This window comes from Dicentrarchus labrax, unplaced genomic scaffold (assembly GCF_905237075.1).
Source record: "Dicentrarchus labrax unplaced genomic scaffold, dlabrax2021, whole genome shotgun sequence".
Classification (NCBI taxonomy): Eukaryota; Metazoa; Chordata; class Actinopteri; family Moronidae; genus Dicentrarchus; species Dicentrarchus labrax.
This window is the reverse complement of record NW_026136710.1, coordinates 2157465-2180490: the sequence shown is the minus strand read 5'-3', so window position 1 is coordinate 2180490 and position 23026 is coordinate 2157465. Positions and strand designations below refer to the sequence as shown.

The 23026-nt window shown below is 41.7% G+C and overlaps 2 protein-coding genes across 2 annotated transcripts in view; one reads left to right on the top strand and one right to left on the bottom strand.

The window, feature by feature from the left end:
- Positions 1-15615, top strand: part of ogdhb (oxoglutarate dehydrogenase b) — a 24764-nt gene extending 9149 nt beyond the window's left edge. Inside the window, exons 5-23 of the mRNA XM_051413121.1 lie at positions 3532-3647; positions 4040-4194; positions 4362-4508; positions 5716-5806; positions 6420-6599; positions 6686-6814; positions 7352-7531; positions 8391-8543; positions 9503-9605; positions 9705-9833; positions 10598-10748; positions 10888-11015; positions 11746-11924; positions 12023-12094; positions 12394-12519; positions 12619-12691; positions 12883-13046; positions 13648-13802; positions 13893-15615. Coding sequence (XP_051269081.1) covers positions 3532-3647; positions 4040-4194; positions 4362-4508; positions 5716-5806; positions 6420-6599; positions 6686-6814; positions 7352-7531; positions 8391-8543; positions 9503-9605; positions 9705-9833; positions 10598-10748; positions 10888-11015; positions 11746-11924; positions 12023-12094; positions 12394-12519; positions 12619-12691; positions 12883-13046; positions 13648-13802; positions 13893-14013 — 2552 coding nt within the window. The 3' untranslated portion in view covers positions 14014-15615. The remainder of the gene's footprint in view (positions 1-3531; positions 3648-4039; positions 4195-4361; positions 4509-5715; positions 5807-6419; positions 6600-6685; positions 6815-7351; positions 7532-8390; positions 8544-9502; positions 9606-9704; positions 9834-10597; positions 10749-10887; positions 11016-11745; positions 11925-12022; positions 12095-12393; positions 12520-12618; positions 12692-12882; positions 13047-13647; positions 13803-13892) is intronic.
- Positions 15611-23026, bottom strand: pargl (poly (ADP-ribose) glycohydrolase, like). The gene is made up of 17 exons (XM_051413125.1): positions 22873-23026; positions 22117-22230; positions 20476-20837; positions 20049-20171; positions 19837-19926; positions 19680-19751; positions 19518-19604; positions 19257-19417; positions 19081-19160; positions 18931-19003; positions 17923-17998; positions 17684-17831; positions 16974-17052; positions 16737-16845; positions 16420-16516; positions 16194-16322; positions 15611-16118 (listed from the first exon to the last, which is right to left on the bottom strand). Exons 2-17 carry the CDS (start codon positions 22226-22228, stop codon positions 16003-16005), a joined length of 1914 nt encoding a protein of 637 aa, XP_051269085.1. The 5' UTR covers positions 22229-22230; positions 22873-23026; the 3' UTR covers positions 15611-16002.

The following is a 23026-nucleotide window of genomic DNA, read 5'->3' as shown; positions in this document are numbered from 1 at the left end:
CGTTAGCTTACCTGTTGTCAGATCTTAATAACTATCAAAGCTTTTTTAAATTTTTATTATTATGACATATGACATGATATATTCTCGTAATTTCCACCCAAAAAATTATATTTTTCTCCCTTAGTCTGGCCCTAATACTCCTTCGTACTCTTCAGAGCTACAGTACTTCATTATAATGCTGCTGTCACACATTTTACCTTTATCAAAGAGACTGCAGCCATGTATAATATAGAATATATATAATATTTCCATTAATTGTGCAGCTCTAATTCAGTCGTCTGATTTGGAAACATATTTAATGAGTGCCCATTACTGTGTTAAATAAACATGGAGGTGTCAGTTTCGTCGCTATAGTGTAAAGAGAACTAATTGTAAAGTGTGTGTGTGTGTGTGTGTGTGTGTGTGTGTGTGTGTGTGTGTGTTGTGTGTGTGTGTGTGTGTGTTTGTGTGGTGTGTTATGCACGCTTGCAGCAAACTGTCATTGTGCCTAATGAAAAGGTCGGGGCCCCTGAGTTCAAAAACAGGTGATTGTTATGAGCTGTAATAGGATGTTTCCACAGTTAATAGTGGCATTGTTCACTTTCACCGCGTTGTGCTTTGTCCCGGTGGCGCTGAGGGGTCACAGAGGTCGAACAACAGTTCGGTGTCAGGGGGCGGGGGGGGGTCCGAATCAGCCCTAAAAGAGTAAATGAGAAGCTGTGTGACGACACTTCTCCTACAGTATGTGTGTTTGTGTCTCTCCATGCCTCCAGAGTTCTCTCATTGTGAAGGTGTGATCGGAGGCAGGACGTCAACCTCAGACCTCAACCCTTGCTCTTTGCTCTTTCAGTGGGGAAGTAACCCTCGGGCCTACATCCTGTGGCGTACTGCGCTTTAATGTTAAAAACTCTTAACAGGCTGCTTTCAGTCTGTGGTGCTCCTGGTGAAGTTCAATTTACCTTCCTGTGGTTTTTCATTAGCTCATTAACGTAAAAGGTGTAGTGCTGTGGTTGTGTTGGCTTTCATCTCCTCTTGGGAGGGAAATGTGAGGGCTGACGCAGTATAAAGGAGGTGTGTGTGTGTGTGTGTGTGTGTGTGTGTGTGTGTGTGTGTGTGTGTGTGTGTGTTGGCTCTTCCTAACCTTTGCTCAGCAGCCAGTGGGGTCAAACAGGACTCATCCGGGCTTATCTGTGCCTGCTTCATTAAAATGTTACTGTGATTAGATTGCAGGCAGGCACTACTTGATTACTGCGTTGGCTCGCTTTGTTTTCTCCTTTGAACCATCAAAGAATACAAGTTCTGTGTGTTTATGTGCGGGCCGTGTGTTCACAGCCGGGGGGGGGAGTCTAAAGATCCCTTATGTAACGAGGAGAGCTGACTCTGGCATATTGGATTGAAAACCCCCTGTCCTCAGCACGGCACCCTGCACTAATTTGCTGACAGAGATGTTCAAACACGGACATGGATACAACCCTCTCTCCCTCCCCTCCTTTGTTACGTATTGTCTTATCTCTGTTCGGTGCAACCAGAACATCACATGCTTTAGATAAACACACGCTACGTCTCAGACCTGCTCCTGGAGGGTTAGATCCAGCAGTTCGAACCCCATCAGTCCTTTAAACTGGAAGCACATCAGCTGCTTCTGGGAGGAAATCTGCTCAATTTAATAATCCCTGCTGTTGGAAAGCACAGTCAAATGTTTGTCAATGTAAACTAACAAACTCAAAGAAAGTCTAAAAAAGTTTATTTGATCAGATGTTCCTCACTTTCTGACTGTAACAGATTCAATGTTTATTGTTTTATTCTATATTTTACCTTTATTTTAAGCTGCAGTAGGTCATTCTTTCTCCTGACAGTAGAACATGAGACAGATAATCTATATGAAATATCAGCTTCCTCTGGCTCCTCTTAGTGGCTCCTAACGGGATTTACAAGAATCCACCGGGCCCGAATGACAACAACCATCAGAGAAAGATAAAGATACACTTTGGGTTGGTGGTTTGAAGATAATTGATTGTTGAGTCTCATTCCTAGTGTCGATAATCGACAACCTGGGAATGAGACTCAACAATCAATTAATCTTTATTGGCTCTGATTGGTTGTTTTGGGGTTTTTCCGACATGCATACAATTAAACTAAAACTCTAAAATAAGTGTTTAATTAACACCAAATTATATGTTTGTGTCCAGAAAACATCCAAGAAAGTTACCCATAAGATAACAGTATAATGATAATAATAATTAGTGTTTATTGAATACTCATTGAGGAGGTTTTACACTGTGTAACAAAGACGAAGGAGAAAGGAAGGAAGAGACCACAGTCCCCGGTTGAAACCATGGAACCAGGTTTAAAAGTAGGACACGGGACCGGCGTGATCTTGTTTGGCAGGTTAGTCCAGAGCCGCGGGGTCCTGACGAGGAAAGCTCAACTATTTTTGAGATTGTAATCAGTTCAGTTTTGAGTCTGTAGTGTCCACAAGAGAGCTTTGGTCTCATTAAAGGGATTAAAAGGATATAATTAGAAGATTATAAATATAAATTCAATGTTCCTTAAAGGGGTTTGTGACCGATTTTTAGACACAAAGGCGGTTTTACTCGTAATGAGGAGCACTGTTGTAAAAACGGTTGTATGAAGTCTTTTGTGGGTCGAATCTGAGGAAGTAACCACGATGATGTCATAGTGATGTAATCAGAGGGGCGTGGCGTTTGAGAAACATGGTCAAATATCAGGTAGAATGAAGCTAATTAAAGATGTTTTTAAGTTGTGGGAAATGTAAGATTCAGCACAAGTCAGACAAATTTGGCCTCTGCTGCATCAATTTTGTCCATTATTATTATTTTAATCTCTCATTTGTAAGTTGCCCAACTTTAACATGAAACATGAAAGTGCTAAACTAAAAGTGCTCCTTTAATAAAAAAAGACATAATTAATACTTTTTTGTCAGGTACCTTGTTAACAAAAACAGAGTTCAGGAGTTCAAATCCAAATACATTCACACAGGAAAATCAAAAGATGAATAAACTGATATTTGTGTATAAATTGTTTCTCTTAGAGCTGCAATAATTAGCTGATTAAGCAAATTAGTCTAATAAAATTCATAGTTTTGGTCATTTCTTAAGCAAAAATATCAAAATATTTAATGTTTCCAGTTTCGTAAATATGAGGATTGTTGTTTTTCTTCAGGTTTTGGTGTTTTGGTCAGACGACAGAAGCAAGCTGAAGACGTTTTTAGATTGAATCGATAATGAAATAATAACCTTTAGTTGCAGCCCTGGTTCCTTTAAAGCGTCTCAGTAAAACGATGGTAGATAAAAGATTAAAGCCGCAGCATTTTGGACTAAATGTAATCTGCCAGATTAGACAGCTGCTCAGCTGAAAATAAAACAGCATGGATCACAAATCCCAGGAATTCTTAAATTCTGTGGTTTCCTCTTTATTCTCTCCACTCTCTGTTTCTGTGTCTTCCCCCCTTTTCCCCCACACTGAGCTGATTTGTGCTTGCCTGTGCTTGTCTGGTGGGCTTTTTTCCTCATGTCAGTGTCTTTACGACAGGTTTTTACGGGCTCGCTGAATCCGACTTGGACAAAGTGTTCCGGCTTCCCACCACCACTTTCATCGGAGGCAATGAGAGCGCTCTGCCTCTCAGAGAGATTATACGCCGCCTTGAGGTAGAATACTTTAAAATGGGCCAAATAAATCCACATTCCTGTAATAAATATTATTATTTGTGAAGCAGCTTTCATGCAGAGTTTCAGTCCAAAGTCACAAAGCAAAAATACTTGTTGTTTTATTACAGTACTGGTACCATAAAAGATAAATATAACAAAACCAATAGAAAGAATATTATGATTAAAGCTGACAAAGTGGGATTACCCCAAAATTAAAATACAGATGTACAGACTGTACAGAATACAGACATGTAAAACCTCTGGGTCTGTAACTTTTGCCTTCATTTCTTTGGACAGATAAACACTGAGTGCAGCTTCTAGATGTAACATGACACATGTTCCCTAAGATTAGACTAATTAAACTCTCAACATTGTGCACTCTCTCTCCCTAGATGGCCTACTGTCAGCATATTGGCGTAGAGTTTATGTTCATTAACGACGTGGAGCAGTGCCAGTGGATCAGACAGAAGTTTGAGACACCAGGAATCATGCAGTTCGGTCTGGAGGAGAAGAGGACTCTCTTGGCCAGAATGATCCGATCCACAAGGTCTGTCGGCGCTCCTTCGCATTCTTCAACACACCTTTACAGGGAAAGCATGCAGAGCAGCTGGAGGACGGGTTTCTCTGAGTCTGTGGGGAGGGTGGCGGCCGATGGGGGGGCGGTAGATGTTCTGAGCCACAATGTGAAGCAACAGCACCCCCGCTTGTTCACAGGTTTGAGGAGTTCCTCCAGAGGAAGTGGTCTTCGGAGAAACGATTCGGCCTGGAAGGTTGCGAGTCGCTCATCCCGGCCCTCAAGACCATCATCGACATGTCGAGTCAGAGCGGCGTGGAGAGCGTGATCATGGGGATGCCTCACAGGTGAACAGCATCTTTTACCTTCATAAACTGCTGTTTTCTAAAGCTGGGCAGGCACTTTTTATAATGTTATTAACTCAGATTACAATAAATCATAACAAAAGTGCTGTTTGGTCTTTAAAAAGAAATTAGGGATGAGTATATGATAAAGAAAATCAATAAACACAAACAAAACAGAGCATTATGTAAATATGTATTTATGATGTATTTACTATCCCTCTCAAGTCACTACCAGCAAGCTATCTCATATAGTGCAATATCCAAAATCGTAGAAGCTGCAGTTTTTTGATAAAGGTAAAACTTGTGAATAAACAATATAATTACGTGCTGTCGTGCTCCAGCCTACAAATCTTTCTGACATCTGAACTCCAACCGATTGACTGACATCCAGATCGTTGATTGTTCAGCCAATTAAATGTGTCTTAAACTGCAGTAGTGGAAATTAACAAACTCAATTTTGTAAGAATTTTGAGGTTAATCCTTAAAGAATCTTAAAAGTAAATTTCCGGCTTAAATGTGTCTTAAACTGCTTAATAGTTCAAATTACTCCACTACATCTCAGAGGAAATATTGTACTTTTTTCCTCACATTTATTTAGTACACTTTAGATTCAGATTTAGATTAATAATAAAAAATATAGTCAACAAATAAATGATTATGTGTTATTATAGATAAAGCTTTATTCATCACTTCCTGCCACCCAGCAGTATATAAAATAATTAAAATTATCTCCCAGCTGCAAAATTATGAAGAACACATTAATGCATCAATAATTATAATCCAATAATATAATATTTATTGTTATTATTCCGTATCCATTCTGAATAATGACTTTTACTCTTGGTACTTTAAGTATATTTTGATGTTAATACTAAGGTTACGAAGATGTTCCCATTTTGGATATGAGACTATGAGCTCTTTTCTGCCCCTTTATGTTGATAAAATCACTAATATTTCACAGGTTTTTACAACTATATATATATATATATATGTATATTTATTTATATATACATGTATCTCTATTTATATTTCTCATTATTTGTATCAGTTTAATTTTGTCAGGCGTTAAAGATTTAGTTCCTTTCTTTTTATTTTGACAGTACAAAGATGTATTTATGTTCTCACATTATGAATTAGATGCCTGACGAATGTCTGTGTGTGTCTCATATATACCTCATCTTATACCTGATGTGTCTCTCTCCATCTTTAGAGGCCGGCTGAACGTGCTGGCGAATGTGATCCGGAAGGAGCTGGACCAGATCTTCTGCCAGTTCGACTCTAAACTGGAGGCTGCTGATGAGGTCTGAACATTAACTGCTGAGAACAGAGCAAATTTTGATTAAAGTAGCTCCAGCAGTAATCAGTAAGCTGTTAGACTGCAAGCCAGCAGGCAATTAGCTTAATTAAAGACTGGAAACAGATGTAAACAGATAGCCTGGCTATGTTAAAGCTTAAATATCCACCAACCCATACTTCTAAAACTCACTAATTATCACTTTATATCTTGTTTTGTTTAATTAATAATGTAGTTCCAGCACATAACGGACTGTAAATACACAACTTTTTCTTTTAGGTTGTAACAGGGAGAAAAATTCAGGAAAGAAACTAATTTGAAGAATGTAAAATTGTTATTTACATATTTAACTTTAGTGTTTAGGAACTACGTATTTGTTTTGTAATTAGTTAGAACGGACACAGATTTGTCTTTATGCTAAGCTAAGCTAACTGTCTTCTGGCAGTGGTATCGCTGTTTCCTCTAACTGCAACAGAGTGAATAAACTTATATTTCCATTTCCAGTGAATTTCCACAGTTCAGGAGCTGGATTTTAACTAATTGATATGCAAACTAATCATTAATCAGTAGTTGAAGCTTTGTCGAACTCTGCCTGAATGCTCCTGATCTGCTGCTCTCAGGGTTCTGGAGATGTGAAATATCACTTGGGGATGTATCACAAGAGGATGAACCGGGTCAGCGACCGGTACATCACGATGTCCCTGATGGCGAACCCGTCCCACCTGGAAGCGGTGGACCCGGTGGTGCAGGGAAAGACCAAGGCTGAGCAGTTCTACTGTGGAGACACCGAGGGCAAACGGGTACGCTGAGTCAGGTCTTTATGTAGAAACACGGACAGAAACAACACATTTGCTCGTGTTTGTAACCTGGTGGACGATTCTTACAGGTGATGTCTATTCTGCTCCACGGTGATGCTGCGTTCGCGGGCCAGGGCATCGTGTACGAGACGTTCCACCTGTCTGACCTGCCGTCATACACCACGCACGGCACCATACACGTGGTGGTCAACAACCAGGTGTGCTTTTAGGCTCTGATTGAGAGTTAGCACGCTGTCGTGTCCATATGACTCAGAAAATACTGAGCACTGGGTTGGGAATAAGCCCTCTGTGTTACTGGTTTATGTCAGTCACTCAGGAGAACTTCTACCTGGAAACACACCGATCAGGAATGTAACAATAGATCACGAGAGAGTTAAACTAGGATAAAAATATGTGAAGATTCATAACGGTGAATCTCTTTTAAACAGCAGAGAAACTATCTACCTTTGGCTTTACTTGTTCAATGTACCTCAAGTCAGTAGCTGCATCAGTCAGAGGTGTTTGTAGCTTTTTGACTTCCCTCAGTCAGAAGTTTTATTGAAAATAAAACCAGTTTAGCTGCATGAAAATGTTGTTTAATTTAAGTAAGGAAGACACGCCAAATCATAAAGGTAGCAGCCAAGTTCCCTAAACCCTCATTTAACCCCTTTGTTACTTTATTTTGGTTGACAATGGACGAGAGAGCGCTGGTTAGAGTTTCACTGGTAATAATAATAATATTCTCATTCACACAGATTGGCTTCACCACAGATCCCAGGATGGCACGTTCGTCTCCTTATCCCACAGATGTCGCGCGGGTCGTCAACGCTCCCATCTTCCACGTCAATGCGGATGACCCAGAGGCCGTGATATACGTGTGTAAAGTCGCTGCCGAGTGGAGGAACACTTTCCATAAAGATGTGGTCGTAGACCTGGTGAGTGTACAGGACAGGACAGAGTAGCAGAGGTCAGCTGGTGCCCTTGTTTGAACTCCTTTATCTCAAATGCCCAAAAAACTCCACTATTCAGCAGCTCAGATTAAAACTGTAAACTACTATGTGTATCTATCTGTGAAACCCAGTCAGACTCAATGTGGACCACTGAGATAAAGCCTCCAATGGCTTCAACAAAGGCCACACTCGAAGGGGGAGTGAATGGCTGGCAACAGGGTTCCCATGCAACCTGGAAAACCTGGAAATTTAGAGACTAGTTTTCCGGTCATTTAAGCACCTGAAAATTGATTAAAATGACCAAAAATCCTGGAAATAATTTGTGTTTTTAATTGTAATTTAGCTCCTTACTTAGAACAAGATAAATTCTACTTTATTTGAACTGTTTATTTATGTTACAGTTAGAGGAAAACTGAAGTCAAGTGGAAGAATTGGCTGTGGTGAAAACAGATGATCACTTACCTGTAATAAACCTGAGACACTAAAAACTGGATAATTTAAAAAAAGAGTCAATATTAGGCCTACTGGTAAACTATACAACGTTTTGTGAGCAAGTTTTGTCCTGTATTGTCAAAAAAACTCCTGGAAAATGATTAATTCAAAAGCGTGGGAAACAATATTTTTGGTTCATTATGAAACTGGTGGAACAAATTAGACCGTGGCGGCTTGTGTTGGTGATTAATGGGGAAACTCTGAGGTTCAGCGAGACTGTCTTCTGACACTGGAACATTTGAACTCTATAGTAATTTGTTAAGCACAGGTCAGCATCTAGCACAGCTGTACTGTACTGTACCGTCAATACTGTAAATGTGTCACACCTAAACTCTGGCCTCGTCACATTCAGGTGTGTTACAGACGTAACGGCCACAATGAGATGGATGAGCCCATGTTCACCCAGCCGCTGATGTACAAGCAGATCAAGAAGCAGAAAGGGGTCCTGAAGAAGTTCGCCGATAAAGTAATCGCCGAGGGAGTCATCACAATGCAAGAGTACGAGGTAAAGCAACCTGCGCCGCTACGGCATCGCATGTCACATGTATGTGGAGGAGGTTGTCCTGCATAGTGGGACAATTTTAAACTGTTAAATTCTGTATTTTTGCACCACAAAAAAAAGCTGTGTGTCAAATTTAAGATGAGGTTACGACAGTATTTTATACAAAAGGATTCATTGTCAGCGAGGGGAAAGCGGTCACTGACAGACGTCTGTGAGACATAATGGAGCATCTCAACCATCCTGAATGAAACCATCTGACACAAAGAATCCAAAACGTTTTGGTGCAAATGTAAAAATAAAATGCTCACTTTTCAGTCAGTGGAAAACACTTTCTTTTGTGGAACAAGACAGAATAATTGATGGTTTTGAGCCTCAGAATTGGAGTTTACACATTAATGACAATCTATTTGCAGCCGCTGTGAGGAGCTGCTCACTTACAGTAGAAGTGAATGAATTATTTGTATGTTGAAGACATTTCCCAAGCAGTTGAATGAGGTCGTATGTGCGAAACAAAGTGGTCCAACCCAATAACTGAGCTCCAATAACAGTTGAGAAAGCCTCCGTCTACTGTCTCCTTTCTTGTTCTTAGATATGCTATATGCTAGGTTAATTAATGTTGAAAAGACAACCACATTTTTAAGATGGTTAAAAGATAAAAGCAGGTGGACAAAAAACTGAAAATAAAAGGTTGTCTTTGAATTATTCTTATATTCAGCCCGATACAGAGTTACAGGTGTTAATCTCCATATAAAAAATATATTTCTTTACTTGCATTTCATTCCTTCTGTTCCTTCCTATCTGTCTCAGTCCATTGTTCCACTGTAGGGGGGTTGATTCTGCAGCCAGGGAAGTTATCGTTCTCCTTGCAATTAACAATGAAAACCTCACTTTTAATCCCAAAACGTCTGCATTAATTACATAAATCCCTATTTAGATGCTAAACTTGCGTCCATCTCTTTCAGGAGGAAGTAGCTCAGTACGACAAAATCTGTGAGGAAGCTTACAATCGCTCCAAAGATGAGAAGATCCTTCACATCAAACACTGGCTGGACTCGCCGTGGCCCGGTAGGAGCCGTATTTCTTCCCTTTAATGAATCACATGTATATTCATCACTGTACGGCTGGAGCTGTAATGTGTCTGTCTGTCTGTCTGTCTGTCTGTAGGTTTCTTCACACTGGAGGGACAACCCAAAACTATGAGCTGCCCTCCCACTGGCATCAGTGAAGAAGAGCTCAGCCATATTGGAAACATCGCTGCCTCCGTCCCAGTGGAGGACTTCACCATACATGGAGGTACCGTCTCCTCCGTTATCTACGATATATCTTCTCAACGTGCCGTCAGTCTCTTTTAACCCTTTCAAAACAGACCTCCCGCGGGCGGCCCCTAACCGGCCACGGGAGATCGCTGTTTGCATGATCCTGTTTAAATCGATCTAAAACAAAAACCAGAATAGCTAGAGCATTCATTTTGCAGCGGAAAGCTAAGGTTTCTGTCATTGGCGTCATCACATTGTACGCTCAAGGTGACGTGACTACGTTAGGTTACGTGCAAAACGTCATGCCGACACGAGGTAGCGTCAACGGATTGGCGCGAGTGGAGAAGAGCAGAGGAGAGAAGCAGGTCGATAGTTGATGAGAGAGAGTGAGAGAAATAGTTAGAGTCAGTAGTTTTTAGTTGTAGTTTTAGTCAGTGTATTTTGGAGTATCTTTATCTTTGTTTTGTCTTGATGGCGAAGAAACGACACTCAACCGAGGAGGTTTTGGAGGTTTTGTTCGCGGGCGGTGACGAGGAAGAAGCACTTTCCTCCGGTCCGGATTCCTTCTTCAGTGAGATCATTTTGTTGAAGGCGTCAATCAATACTTGTGTCAATTATTACGGTTTATTCACTTACATAACCTTTTAGCTTAGGTAGTACAGATTTTAGGGATATGAAGCATTTGAAGATACTCAAAGAAATGACATCACAATAAGCAAAAATACCAATGTAGACACTGGCGGACCGTTTGTATTGCAGAGTTTAAAGGGTTAAACTTGTGTTCCTGCCTCCATGTTGTAGGTTTGAGTCGTATCCTGAAGGGTCGTGCAAACATGGTGAATCAGCGGGTGTGTGACTGGGCTCTGGGGGAGTACATGGCCTTTGGCTCTCTGCTCAAAGACGGGATCCATGTTCGCCTCAGTGGACAGGATGTGGAGAGGGGCACATTCAGGTAACACATACAGGAAACAGAAACTTTACCTTTGTTTTTCTGTATTTAGGAGTTTGTGTATTTTTCTTTTGTGAGGATTTATTGGTCCAGTGAATTGTATTAAAAATGTTATTAAAGTATTATTCTGTTTTCTTTACAGCCATCGACACCATGTTCTACACGACCAGAACGTTGATAAGAGAATCTGCGTCCCAATGAACCACATCTCCCCCAACCAGGCTCCTTACACTGTGTGCAACAGCTCTCTGTCTGAATACGGAGTGCTAGGTGAGCAGCATATACACAACGGTGCTCAAGAAAACCTGGACATTAGAGACTAGTTTTACAGTCATGGAAACACCAGGAAATGGATTAAAGTGACCAGATATCCTGGAAATAAAGTATTTTAGCCCCTTACTCAGATAGCCTACGTAAACCTGGGTGCGTTTTTCAGTTAAAAGTGATGCAGTGATCTTATCAGCATTGAGTCTATTTGTTCTCTCCCTGCATAAATACATGCACAGTGATGTTAATTGTACGTGTAATTAACACTTTTAACTATATAGCAGATTCATTTTCTGGAAAATAAAATGAATTCTACTCGATTTGAACTTGATTTGTTACTCAGGGGCAAATTGAATATAGTCTGAAACTGCTGCTTCTATGACTGTTTGTGAGTGCTGTTCATGATTTATTAAAAAGAGTGGGAACCCTGAAAGCTACACAATGTTTTTAAAAGGCCACAGAGAGATTTGATCCACTTATGAGGTTAAGTGTTGCTGGAAATGGTGAACCATGAAGAATACTTCATGTGGTTGGAGAATCTCAATGTTAGGAAATTTAAATTGAAGATGGTAGGAAATATTGCTAACGAGTTTAACAGCTGAATGATTAGCTCCCTGATGACTTCACAAAAACGTGTTTCATGAGACGACTGAATGACGTCTCAAACACTAATGTCCTCTCTCTCTCTCTCTCTCTCTCTCTCTCTCTCTCTCTCTCTCTTGTCTGCGTGCAGGTTTTGAATTAGGCTTCGCCATGGCGAGTCCCAACGCACTGGTCCTGTGGGAGGCCCAGTTCGGAGACTTTAATAACACAGCTCAGTGCATCATCGACCAGTTCATCAGCTCGGGTCAGGCCAAGTGGGTCCGACAGAACGGCATTGTGCTGCTGCTTCCTCACGGCATGGAGGGGATGGTAGGAGCGAAGAAAGTTTGATCTGCCACATGATGCTGTAATGCCACCTTGTAATCAGTGATAAAGATATATATTCTTCCTCTTCCTCTTCCTCTCAGGGTCCAGAGCACTCGTCTGCCCGTCCTGAAAGGTTTCTACAGATGTGCAATGATGACCCTGATGTTTTCCCTGTGAGTGTGTGTCACAAACAGAGACAAGATACAGATGATTTCACTTCCTGAGGAGATCATTAGTGCATCTGCTCAACAATCTTAGAAAAAAAGACTTCAGACTGCAGAACTTGCCTTAGAAACATCACGCTCGTAGGTTTCCTTCAGTATCAGAGTAATCCAGTGATAGTTGTCTGTTTACATCCTCTTATAGAAACTTTACAGCCAATTAAACAGAAGTAAGACAAAGAATAATAAGAGTGACTGAATGATCTTTTAATGTTATATATTCTAATGTTCATCCCTTCTTCCCCCGTCAGAAACTGTCTGAGGACTTCGCAGTGCGTCAGCTGTACGACTGTAACTGGATCGTCGTCAACTGCTCCAATCCTGCGAACTACTTCCACGTCCTCCGCCGACAGATCCTGCAGCCCTTCAGGAAGCCTGTAAGTGTCACACCGTGAAACCGTGACTCAGCACACGGAGACAATGTGGTTCAGGTCACTGAGCTCTCTCTCTCTCTCTCTTTATCTCTTTAACTCCAGCTCATAGTGTTTACTCCCAAGTCGCTGTTGCGCCATCCGGAGGCCAAGTCCAGCTTTGATGACATGCTGCCAGGTGAGTGTTGACGGAGAGAATCTCTTTGTGTTGCTGACAGTTTGAGAGAGTTTAGGAGTGTTTTCAACTGATAGTGAGGCTTTTCTTTCAGGTTTTTATTTATTTCAAGTATAAACTCTTAAATAACCACCTGGTTTTATGTGGCTTCCCTTTACGAGCTGGGTGGTAACGGTGTGTTTGTTATCGTGCAGCCACCCACTTCAGGCGTATAATCCCAGACGACGGGCCTGCAGCCGCCAGCCCGGAGAAGGTGAAGAGAGTCATTTTCTGCTCTGGCAAGATCTACTACGAACTGACCCGGGAACGCAAGAACAGAGGGATGGACGACACTGTGGCTGTGGTTCGCGTCGAACAGGTAACAGACGGGGAATTAAATACTTTTCATGTTGATACTGACTCTTGTTGTTCTTTATTTGTTGTTTGCTTGCTTGTTAATGACATATTTGTATTGTAATGCTGTATTGGGGTTTGTGATTGTACAAACATGTGAACACACATTTATAATTATTGTTATTATAACAATTAATATCTGTTTGCTTTGGCATTATAAGCTCTGTCTCTTCAAGCCAATAAAGCTCATAAATTAAAGTTGAATAAGGACGTGTGTGCAGCAACTTGCATTAAAATCCGGAGTCGTAATATATATTTAAATACATTTAATTATCTTAGCAAATAAACATTCATAAATCTGCATCGAAATCATAGAAAAAAGTCTCCTTATACCCCAGAACTTTAATCCATCCATGGTTACACTGCAAACAGGAACTTACAGCTCACTCTGCAAACTTTTATGGAGCCGGTTTACCAAAATATGAACAAATAAAAGTTGAAGAACAAGTTGTAGCCAACAGCTAACTGATTATACTTCCTGTTTACGTCCCAAAGCCCACAAATTATGGGACCTGTAGTTTTTAGTTCTTATGATTAACATCAGATTGTTCTCTCTCTCTGTTCAGCTCTCACCGTTCCCGTTCGATCTGGTGAAAGCGGAGACCGATCGTTATCTAAACGCCGACCTGGTGTGGTGTCAGGAAGAGCACAAGAACCAGGGCTACTACCACTACGTCAAGCCCCGCATCCGCACCACCATCAACCACACCCGCCCCGTCTGGTGAGCTCACCAGAAAGACTCTTTCAGCAAGTTACCTGCACTCTGAGTGTGTGTGCATGTGCTCATATGTGTGTGTGTGTGTGTTTGCAGGTATGCTGGTCGTGATCCTGCAGCAGCTCCAGCTACTGGGAACAAGCAAACTCACCTCACGGAGCTGCAGCGTCTACTGGACACGGCCCTCGACCTGGAGGCGTTCTCAGGGAAACTGTAACAGTCACACACACCCGCCTGTCGAGCTTTAACCCTTCGCCTACAATTTGCATTGATGTGTTTTTCTTTCCTCAAATATACGAACATATCAGACCTGTTATCAGGCGTAATCTTCAAAAGACGCACAATGACTTTAACACTGTTACCGTGAAGACCTCATGTTCACAGTGATGGACACTATTATAGCATTGAATGTATGAATTTATACACTATTAATTTGTAAGACAAACCCGTTTTTATCTGCTTTTATTTAGTTAATTATAAAATAACGTCACCCTGCTCTGCTCCGCACATCCTGCTGAAATCCTGCATCCGTCACCTGCTGAATAAATGTTTCAATTCATTTATATGGCCGATCCATTCGGACAGCCAGAGGAAGAACAATGATGCGCACATTTAAAGGAATGGTTTGACATTTTGGGAAATTAGCTTATTCATGTGTTGAGAGTTAGATGAGATCAGTTAGCTTAGCTTAGCTTAGCTTAGCAAAAAGACTGGAAACATGTAGCCTGGCTCCGTCCAAAGCTCACTAATTCACACGTTTAAGTGTAACTACACCCTTCAGTTCTGCATCAGAGACCTGCAGAGGACGGAGACTTTAGGGGGCGGGGCCTCGACAGACTGACCACAGCAGTGTAGCAGAAACAGCGAGCTGGTAGTCAGAGCTAACAGAGCAGCTGCTGTCAAGACTTTTAAAGTCACTAGAAGCACATTCACGCCATTTGTAAAAGTTTCTGCGTGCTACCTGTTTGTAGATAAGCAAACGGTTAACTCTCCGGTGTATGTGTGTGTGTCAGTGTGCTTCTACAGCTCATAAAGTCCGAACCACTGCGCCACAATATAAACATACAATATAGAGGGTTAGCAACAGCTTGCGTAACCTCCTGTGAGTGGTCGACTCTATGCATTCAGGGTGATTTAAAGCAGTAGAGGGCGTGTTGAGACATATAACTCAGTTTATGGTGGCGCTCCGCTTTAATAGTTGCTAAAACCGCCACCTTTAATACCATTTCAATGTATTGTTGATCTGCTGTGGTCTCGTCTTCCTCGGCCGCTAAATAAATTTCCCAAAATGTCTGTTCCTATAAACTGGATTTACAGTGACCACATGAGACCTGGCAACCCTGCAGCGTGTACAACCGGAGATTGGTGAAAACAGATCAACAACTGAATGGTTGCAGTAAGAATAAAAAGGCTTTATATTATATTTGTCTGCCTTCTGTGTCAGATATTTCTCAGTGACTTTAAGGGTTGTTTATCTCTCGCTGTATCTTCATCTAACATAAACACACCTCTTCTTTTTTTTCCATTCTTCACATATTCTGCTTCAATTCTTCCCAAATCTCTATTTATTTCCTCCTCCGGGGTTTCACTCGCCGTCCTGCCGCGGTCGCCGTAAACGTCCCCGTTTGTGCCAAATGTGACAGATTACTTGAAATTACACACCGTGTTTCATTTAGATAAAGAAATCATGCCAGCGACAGCAGTGTGTAACGACACGATGGGATTCCTCAGCTCCTCAGATTGGAAGAATGTATTTATTTTCATACAGTGTTGTATGTTTTATTGTTTTCAATAAATGAAGATTATAGTTCCTGTTGAAGGGTGCTGCTGTGTCATCTTTTATTAGCAGTTACACAGTATATGTAGTCATTGTAAATCATACAGTATGTACTTCACTTATTACAAACATTTGATCTTGATTCACTTTAATTATCACAGTTCAGTCAAGAGAGACTGAAATTCTCACACTACATTTTTCAAAGGAATTTATTTATTCATCCCAGGATCACAAATTACAGTTTATTATAACCCTTAACTGCCTTCGTCCACTTCCACAACCAAATCTACATCCTCTGCTTCGACTCCAGCTGTAGCTCTTAAGTGTAAAAATGTCGAGTTAAGCTAGAAATGCAAAGAATTATAATCTTTATTTAAGCAGGTACGTCTTCATTTCTGTTATAAAAGATTCCTGACAGATTTGAGTCCTTTACAGCTGACTCCTGGAAGGTCTGACAATGCTGCTGATGAACTTAAACAGATCCTCACGTGAGGCCGACGTGCTCTGAACAGCACAGAAGTCCTCCAGTATATGGAACAGTTTCCCTGCGGAGGAGCGAATGGGAAACGTTAGAAACTCGAGCAACAATCTGAGGAGTTTTCTGTCCCGCAAACACTCACCGACTGTAGTATCGCTTGTGACCAGCAGGCGGTGGATCTGCTCCAGGCCCTGCTTCAGTTCTTCATCTTTAAAGGTGAAGTAGGCCAGTCCTCTCTTTGCCTTTGCAGCCGCCATCAGCTGGATCACAGCTGGACACGGACATTAAGAGGAAGCTCAAATTAAATGCAACAGTGTTAGTTAGAAATCAATCGATGGATCAATGGATTGGAAACACTTAAGTCGTACCTTTGAGTTGTGGGTCTCCGTTGAAAGCTCCACAGCCCCACTTTCCCGTGGCGATGTCTGGCTCATTGTACCCATGACCCTTGAATCCACAGTATGCCTTCAGGGACACAATAAAATCATGTAAAAATGAGAAATATACAAGGTTTGAGGTTTATTCGGTTCAGAAATCCTGCAAGTGAGACACTGTCTGCTCTTCGGAAACTTGAAGTGCCTTTGAAAAACATCCGTTTTATCCGCCTTCCTCTCAAACGTGGGATCATTTGAACAGCTCATACACTTTGTCTTTACCCACCGTCGCTTTCAAAGGAAGAACTCACCTTGTTGAGCTCTCGGGTCACCTTGCTCATAGTGAACTGGTCCCTCCAGTTTCTGAAGTGCAGAGCATCGATGGCTAAGATCTGCCTCTGCAGCCGCTTCCACTCGTCTCTGTAAAGACCCAGTTTATATTTATACAGCCAACAAACAAACCCTGGATTCAAGTCAGGAAAAATAGGACCAACCAACAAAATCATATTCAAGATCGTATTCAAGATCGAGAAAAAACATGAACGTACCTTCTGAGGTGCTCTTCATAAGGCCCCCCCCACTCAAAGCTGTCACTAAAACCAGAGTAACGGCTGTACTGCTGACAGCCTGAGAAACACACACATGTTCTGTCAGGCTGCTGTGATGAAACATTAAACACCAATCTCTGAGCTCACTGGTTCCTACTGAAGACGTAAATCTTTAAAAAACACTCACAGAAATGCACTTTCATTTAGTTTCAGAGCATTGGTTGGGGACTATTTTCAGCGGCGGATTAATCCACATTTGGTGCTATTTTTGGGAGCAGTGGTGGGAAAAGTGCTCAGATCTTTAACTCAAAGATGCTACAAGGAACATTTTGTGATGATTGTGGCGCCCCCTGTGGACAAACACAGTAGTGTTTCTAATCAGAATCAACAAGTTTCTTGTAGCTTTAAAGCTGCAATTGTTATGTCTAATACAATGTTTAATTGTTTAGTTCTTTAAAAAATGTGTCTGTGAGCAACCGACTGAATCAAACAACCAGTCAGGGTGAAATAACACAGAACTATCCAATCACATCGACTTTGTACAAACAGGTTTCATCCGGGTTCTACGTAGAGCTGCAACGATTGATCAATTAATCGTCATTCTTCAAGCAAAAATGTCAAATGTTTGCTGATTCCAGCTCGATTGCCATTGATTAATTTCTGTTATTGACAATAACTGATCGATTAATCGACTTTATTACGACCTGTACCTGTAATGATCAGACACTCGTTGTCGCTGAGTTTCTCCGTGAAGAGGCGAGATACGATCAGCTCTGGATTAATGAGGAACAGGATCTCCTCCTGCACCAGACCATCGCCGAGAATACCTCCACCTATCCAGCTGGAGGCAAAGTCCACCTGCGCGCACACACACACACACACATATATATATAAATGGATTCTGGATTAAAACATCTGGAGCTCGTCGCCACTGTGGGTCAGATCTTACCTGTAGCAGGCCTGTACCTTCAGTCTCGATGGTGCCCTGGGATGTGACGTGCAGTTTAGTCATCGTCTCCTCGCAGCTACGACACAAACACCAAAGAGAGATACATTTCCACCAACAAGGATTCAGAAGACGAGTTTATTAGCAGGCTACATGGATGGCAGTCTGTCGGTCCACCACTTTGGTCCAAACTGAAATATCCCAACATCACCAATAGACCTTTTTCACAGCAGCCATTTTGACATCAAATAGTAAAGTTAAAGGTGTTACCAATGATACTAATTAAGGCTTTGTTCCATTTAGTGTGGCAGAGCCTCTCCAGTGAGCCGACATGCACATTAGCAGCACTCTGACTGATTGAAGCTCAACTATCATTGGTAACACCTGTGTAATGAATTTGGTTTCAGTGTTTGGTTTGTCCATTCTGGGCTACTGTAGAAACATGGCGGACCAGAAGAGGACCCGCTCCCTCTGTAGATAAAAACGTCTCATTCTAAGGTAACAAAAACACAATGATTCCTATTTTATTCTTATTTTCTAATGAAAACATACCTACAAATATTATATTACATTTCTGCCAATAGAACCTCTTAAATGTTACACAATGGCCCTTTATATGTGTGAATTGTCTTTTCTTTTATCTTACTACAATTGTTTACATCAATTTTATAAAAAAAAAATTGTAATTCCCAACCCCCCTCACTCACTGACATATTTTATAGATATTAACAGTAGAGAACAGCAGATAAGCTGAACAATGAACCCAAACAGTGAACTCAGTAACTGCAGGAAGTTTGTGTAAAATATGTGTTGTGTTAATATCCCATCAGAGGTTATTTTTTAACAATCACCCATTTTCTTCACAGAATTAGACAAAATGCTGTTCTTCTTACACCACCTGTGAAGCTTTTGCGACCCCTAGTGGGGGCCCCGACCTCCAGTTTGGGAACCACTGAACTAATTTGTTGATTTTTGCTCCATAAATATAGATTATTATTATTATTATTATACCTTTTCCAGTGGGGCAGGTCTGCGTGTCTGAGGCAACGCCTCTCAAACGTCACCAGTCCTTCTGGTTTCGTGCCTGTAAAGACATCAACAGAGGTCACAGATCTTCACTGAGGCGTCTCACAAACAGGAGGAAGAGGTGCTTTAACTCACTCTCATCTGTAACCACTTTAAAGTAATGCATGATGGCCCTCAGCTTTTCTTTCTTCCGCTCTGACCGCTTCCCAAACAGACTACATGCAGAATGAGAGCTCAGAGTTAACCAACAGACACAGAACAGAGAGTGTACATGCTGTATGTGCAGGGTGTGTAATACTGTGCTTCCTCACCTGGAGAAGTTAATGCTGGGGTAGTTGTGGTACTCTGCGTTGGAGGCGGTGGCGTTGCGGTGGGGGAAAGTGCAGAAAAATGCGTTAGCGAGCAGGCAGGATATCTGAACCTGGGACAGAGTGATGCTCGCTGGATGTCCGCTCTGGAGCAGCGGGATGGCCTGAAAACACAGACACACACTCATCACCACCATCATCATCATCATCATCATCATCATCATCATCATCATCAGTGTGAGTCACATACAGGTGGTTTCATACCTTAGTCACATAATCAGGCAGCTTTAAAGCCAACGCAGCGATCTTTGGAAACAGCTCGCCGAAGTAATTGTCTGTTTTCGGGACTCGCTGGAAAGGAAATATATTTTTATCATTAGAGGGTTTAGAGTCGGTCTCTGATGAATCTAAAGTGTGGACACTGACCTCTACAAATTCAGACAGGGCATCAAAGGACCATTCATCTTTATACTTGGGGTTAATGCTGATGATAGTTTCCTAATGAGAGAGAGTTTGAAAGAGTAAGGTTGTGTTGTGATGTTTCTTACAGACAGATTAGTGTTAAAATGTGCCGCCAACCGACCTTCAGTTTACTGACGCTCACTGATTTCTCGCCGGCCAGACGGCTGAGCTGCTTGGTGATCCCGTCCCACCTCCTCACCTTGGTGGTTCCCTGTGGACAGAAAGAGGTCAGTCTTATACATTATGTGTCGTTACTTGCATTGGATTATTATTATCAGTACTTTATTATTTACAGATCTACATCGACACACAGGTGATTTAATTCAAACACACCTTCATGAATCCAGTCTTGGTCATGAAACTCGCTGGTGAAGTCGGCATTTTCACAAACGTACTGTACCACATGTCTCTCCCATCCTGGGTCTTAAGTTTTTTTTCACAGTTGAAAAAATGCACCTGGGGGAGGAAATAATATCTTACTGTGAAAAGTCCAACATTTTTAATCTTGTTTAAGTAATTGTGAAGAAGTATTATCAGCAAAATGTACTTAAAGTATCAAAATAAAAGTACTTTTTCTGTAGTAAAACGTCTCCTGAGACTAAGGCTGCACAATTAATCAAAATATTATATGAAGTACAATATGCAAATTGCAGAAGCTGCAGGTAAAACATGTGACAAACATATAATGAAGCCCAAATTTGTACTTGGGTAAATGTACTTAGTTACTCTCCAGCACCTGAGAGAAAGAGTAAACACTTACGTCTATGAGGACGGTGTGTGTCGGGCTGAAGCTGAGTGGTCCCAACTTGTTGGCGAACTGTGGGAGACGCTTCAGGTCTTCCAGCCGACAACATGAGGAAGTTCTGTCCTCCTTCACCGGCTCGGCGCCCTCTGACTGCCTCCGACCTGCAGCCCCGGAACTGGGGGGTGCCGAGGAGGAAGAGGAGGAGGAGGAGGAGAAGAGGGAGGAGGAGCATGCAGCCTGATGTGCACTTTCTTTGCAGTTCTGCTCTCTATCATGCTCACGTTTATCCTCCTGACACTTTTCAGGCTTGTCACCAAACTGAATCAGATCTCCCTCCTGAGTGCTGACGTTGCCGTTGTCACGCTGCCCGACCGCCTCTGAGACAGAACAGTGAACAGGAAGTGAGTCATTGTGAGCAAGAGTTACAACGATTAGTCAATTAGTTGTCAACTAATACATTTTTTGTGCCAACAATTAATCAAAACGTGGGAACTAATTGCATCTTGTGCCCAAGAATGAACAAAAATGAGGGAACTAATTGTATCTTGTGCCCAAAGAATGAACAAAAATGAGGGAAGTAATTGTATCTTGTGCCCAAGAATGAACAAAAATGAGGGAACTAATTGCCCCTTGTGCCCAAGAATGAACAAAAATGAGGGAACTAAGTGCATCTTGTGCCCAAGAATGAACAAAAATGAGGGAACTAATTGCCCCTTGTGCCCAAGAATGAACAAAAATGAGGGAACTAATTGCCCCTTGTGCCCAAGAATGAACAAAAATGAGGGAACTAATTGCCCCTTGTGCCCAAGAATGAACAAAAATGAGGGAACTAATTGCATCTTGTGCCCAAGAATGAACAAAAATGAGGGAACTAATTGCATCTTGTGCCCAAGAATGAACAAAAATGAGGGAACTAATTGCCCCTTGTGCCCAAGAATGAACAAAAATGAGGGAACTAAGTGCATCTTGTGCCAAGAATGAACAAAAATGAGGGAACTAATTGCCCCTTGTGCCCAAGAATGAACAAAAATGAGGGAACTAATTGCCCCTTGTGCCCAAGAATGAACAAAAATGAGGGAACTAATTGCCCCTTGTGCCCAAGAATGAACAAACATGAGGGAACTAATTGTATCTTGTGCCCAAGAATGAACAAAAATGAGGGAACTAATTGTATCTTGTGCCCAAGAATGAACAAAAATGAGGGAACTAATTGCCCCTTGTGCCCAAGAATGAACAAAAATGAGGGAACTAATTGCCCCTTGTGCCCAAGAATGAACAAAAATCAGGGAACTAATTGCATCTTGTGCCCAAGAATGAACAAAAATGTGGGAACTAATTGCCCCTTGTGCCCATGAATGAACAAAAATGTGGGAACTAATTGCCCCTTGTGCCCAAGAATGAACAAAAATGAGGGAACTAATTGCATCTTGTGCCCAAGAATAAATCAAACTGTGGGAACTAATTGCATCTTGTGCCCAAGAATGAACAAAAATCAGGGAACTAATTGCATCTTGTGCCCAAGAATGAACAAAAATGAGGGAACTAATTGCATCTTGTGCCCAAGAATGAACAAAAATCAGGGAACTAATTGCATCTTGTGCCCAAGAATAAATCAAACTGTGGGAACTAATAACCCAGAGGAGGAGGCGGCCTTACTGAAGCTCTCTTTGCTGTTTTGTCCTTGCGGATGATTTTCTCCGGGGCAGAGGTCAGGCTGAAGCACATTTTTCATCTGCGTGCTGTCGCTGCGGTTTCGGGACGCGGCCATCTCTGGAGACAGAAACAGGAATTGAACAGGAAGTGTGTCAGTGTGAGAATGATTAGTCGATTAATTATCAACCTTCTCAATAATCGATTCTGACCTCCTGATGAAGTCATCGAGTAAAATGAACTCTGTGTCAGATGTAATTAGGTAGCTAATAATTAAAGTGTTGTTGTTTGTGTGTTGTTGTGGATTAGACAGCGGGTTAGCTAGCCTTATGCTAACATTAGCTGAGGGCTTGCTCAACTGTGATTGGAGCACAGAGCGAGAAGGGGGCGGGGCTTAGGACAGATCGATACTCAGTGTTTGTGACCGTGATTGGCTCCAAACCGGTTGTGACACAAACTCACTGTTTAGATAAACTCAGAGAAACTTTCTTCAGTCAGCGGATCAAAGTGAAAACAAACAAACAAACAAACAAACAAACAAACAAACAAACAAGAAGTAAAAGCTGAGTGTGACTTTAAGGAGGCTACATGTAGCTGCTAACACATGTGTGTCCTGTTACTGGCTGTTTGTCCTACTGATCTTTAACACAGCAGATTTTTACCAACAGCAGTTAACAGCAGACAGCTTTGACCTACTTAATATCCGCCTGTGAAACCTGTTCACGCATTCATAAACACACAGCTGGGTTAATAAACACTCACCGTCCAGCAAACACTGCGCCAGATGTGATCAGATTGGAGCTAATGATCAATAATCACAGCGCTCATCGATGAACACGCAGCCGGAGACTCACGGGCTGAACTTTACTTTCACTTTGAGGGAAAACGAAAGTAAACTGAAGGGCGCAGCTGACAC